General features: G+C 35.2%; 1 protein-coding gene across 1 annotated transcript in view; it reads left to right on the forward strand.

The window, feature by feature from the left end:
* Window positions 1–2,847, forward strand: part of LOC106470918 — a 50,257-nt gene that overhangs the window by 9,382 nt on the left and 38,028 nt on the right. The window contains exon 2 of the mRNA XM_022399563.1: window positions 1,295–1,533. Within this exon, the coding sequence (XP_022255271.1) occupies window positions 1,295–1,533 (239 nt within the window). The remainder of the gene's footprint in view (window positions 1–1,294; window positions 1,534–2,847) is intronic.

Raw genomic sequence — 2,847 nt, forward strand, 5'->3', positions numbered from 1 at the left:
TCTAATTTCAGATGTTTTGCTCTCCAGTGGCACAGCGGTATGTATGCTGACTTAAACGCTAGAAACCGGCTTTCGATACCCGTGGTGGGCAAAGCACAGATAGCCCAACGTGTAGCTTTGTACCTAAACTTCAAACAAATAAACAAAATCAGATATTTTATAAAATGTATACCGTATTCGTTTGATTTATTTTCAAACTTATATTAAACATCATCATCACACACAACAACAAAAAATGACGGAGTACATCTTATCGTCTGTCAAAATAGGCGCCATTTGACAATAGCCGTGACAAGGTATGTTTAACATTGTTTATAAGTAATTCACTAAGCCTAATTTAGGTTTGATGAAGTCAAAGTCGTGCTTGCGTGAAATCGGATCCGTGGTGTCGTGACCTGATTTGAAATATCTGATGTACGACAGAAAGCGGCTTCTGGTGGAACGAGAAAATTCTAAGCAAACTTACACCTTTTATCTACTTAGACCATTCTTTTGGCTGTGGTTTCACTGGTTTAATTTTTATTTGTTTGTTGAAGTTCACACAAAGCTAACTGCGCCTAGCCCTACCTAATTAAGAAGTGATATATCAGAGGGAAGACAGTTAGTCAACACCACCAACTTTTGGGTCACTCTAATCGGATTAATAGTAACATTGTAACGTCCCCAAGGCTGAAAAAGTAAGCATGTTTGGTGTCAGGGTTCGAACCCGCAAATTCCAAATCGATCGTTCTAAACACGAGGCCACGCGCCCGTCGGTTTGATAAATTTGGATAAAAACACACAATTTTTTGTTTGTTTGTTTCCGATAACCAAACAATGTGATCACTCTAGGGCTGGACATGGTCAAGCCATAATTTATATCTTTATTTGTTTGTTATAGCCCAAAACTGCACAGTGGGCTATGTGCTCTCTGTCCAAATCCCTGACTTCGAAGAGATTATTTTAACTGATTTTAGTTTCCAGGATATAAATCCGGAATACCCGATGATCCTTGCATTTACAAAATAGTTAAACCTCAGTAATATATTCCATTATCTGAATATATCAAACCGAAAATTGTTCGTCGTACCCAAGTTGAATTAGCAAAATTTAACTTAACCGCCCCTGGTGGCTGAATGATAATCTCTAGGCTTACAGCACTAACATTCGAGATTCGATTCTGCGGTGGGCACAACGCATAGCCAGCCCATAAATAACATCTACTTTAACGTTGGTAACATTAACATTTTCATGATAAAACCTAATTTAAAGCTCAATCTGCAAAACTAACATACAATCCCGATGAAACTTTCAGTCACCCTAAGTCCACTGAAAAGATGTGGGATGTGTTTTCCGAAACGCCTCCTGATGAAGACGACCTCACCGAAACTTCAAAATTGGTAGATGTGGTATTGAAGATCATGAAGGTCATCGTCTATGGCATCACTCTGACCATCGTTCTCTGCTCGGCCGTTTTATCAAAAATCACCATCTTGTTTATGACGTCACAAATAAAAGAAGCCCACACAGTCCAGATTTGCAAGAAAGGTTTAGGTGAGTAGTTTCAACCATATTCCTCAGTGGGGGTCGTTTAATAATCTCCTTCCTATAATAATCACGTAATTGCTTCAGAAAATGTTGACAATTTGTTTGTATATAAAATCAATCTCCCTCTGGCTGAAATAATTTAAATTAGCAGCTAAGTCAGAATACATTTCCTGCTGGAGGTTTGAAGAAAGTCTAACTTCCATACAGTTCGAACATAACTCGTGTTGAATAGTAAGTCCCCATTTCGGCGGGAAAATAACATATTTATAAAATAGCTGGAGTACACGTCCCCTAGACGGAAATTATGTAAATTCATGATTAATGAAAAGTTATCTTAGGATATGAAAAGTTGCTTCCTTATATGTAATTGTAGAAAACGCAAAAATGCCCATAAAAACTGCAAAACAAAATGCGAAACTGAAAATTTGTATGTATCTTCCAATGAACCTCCATACTAAAATTGGTGAAGGTCCATCAACACTCTGCGAAGTATTTACGTGGAAATACAACCTAATGGTACTATTATACTTATATAGAAGTAATTACATGGAAGTACAACAGACGGTACTATTATATTTATATAGACGTATTTACCTGGAAGTACAACAGACGGTACTATTATATTTATATAGAAGTAATTACATGGAAGTACAACAGACGGTACTATTATATTTATATAGACGTATTTACATGGACGTACAACAGACGGTACTATTATATTTATATAGAAGTATTTACATGGAAGTACAACAGACGGTACTATTATATTTATATAGACGTATTTACATGGACGTACAACAGACGGTACTATTATACTTATATAGAAGTATTTACATGGAAGTACAACAGACAGTACTATTATATTTATATAGAAGTATTTACATGGAAGTACAACAGACGGTGCTATTATATTTATTTACCTGGAAGTACAACAGACGGTAGTATTATATTTATATAGAAGTATTTACCTGGAAGTACAACAGACGGTACTATTATATTTATATAAAGTATTTACATGGAAGTACAACAGACGGTACTGTTATATTTATATAGAAGTATTTACATGGTAGTACAACAGAGGGTACTATTATATTTATATAAAGTATTTACATGGAAGTACAACAGACGGTACTGTTATATTTATATAGAAGTATTTACATGGAAGTGCAACAGACGGTACTATTATATTTATATAAAGTATTTACATGGAAGTACAACAGACGGTACTGTTATATTTATATAGAAGTATTTACATGGTAGTACAACAGACGGTACTATTACATTTATATAGAAGTATTTACATGGAAGTGCAACAGACGG

Source organism: Limulus polyphemus, unplaced genomic scaffold (assembly GCF_000517525.1).
Source record: "Limulus polyphemus unplaced genomic scaffold, Limulus_polyphemus-2.1.2 Scaffold4292, whole genome shotgun sequence".
NCBI lineage: Eukaryota > Metazoa > Arthropoda > Merostomata > Xiphosura > Limulidae > Limulus > Limulus polyphemus.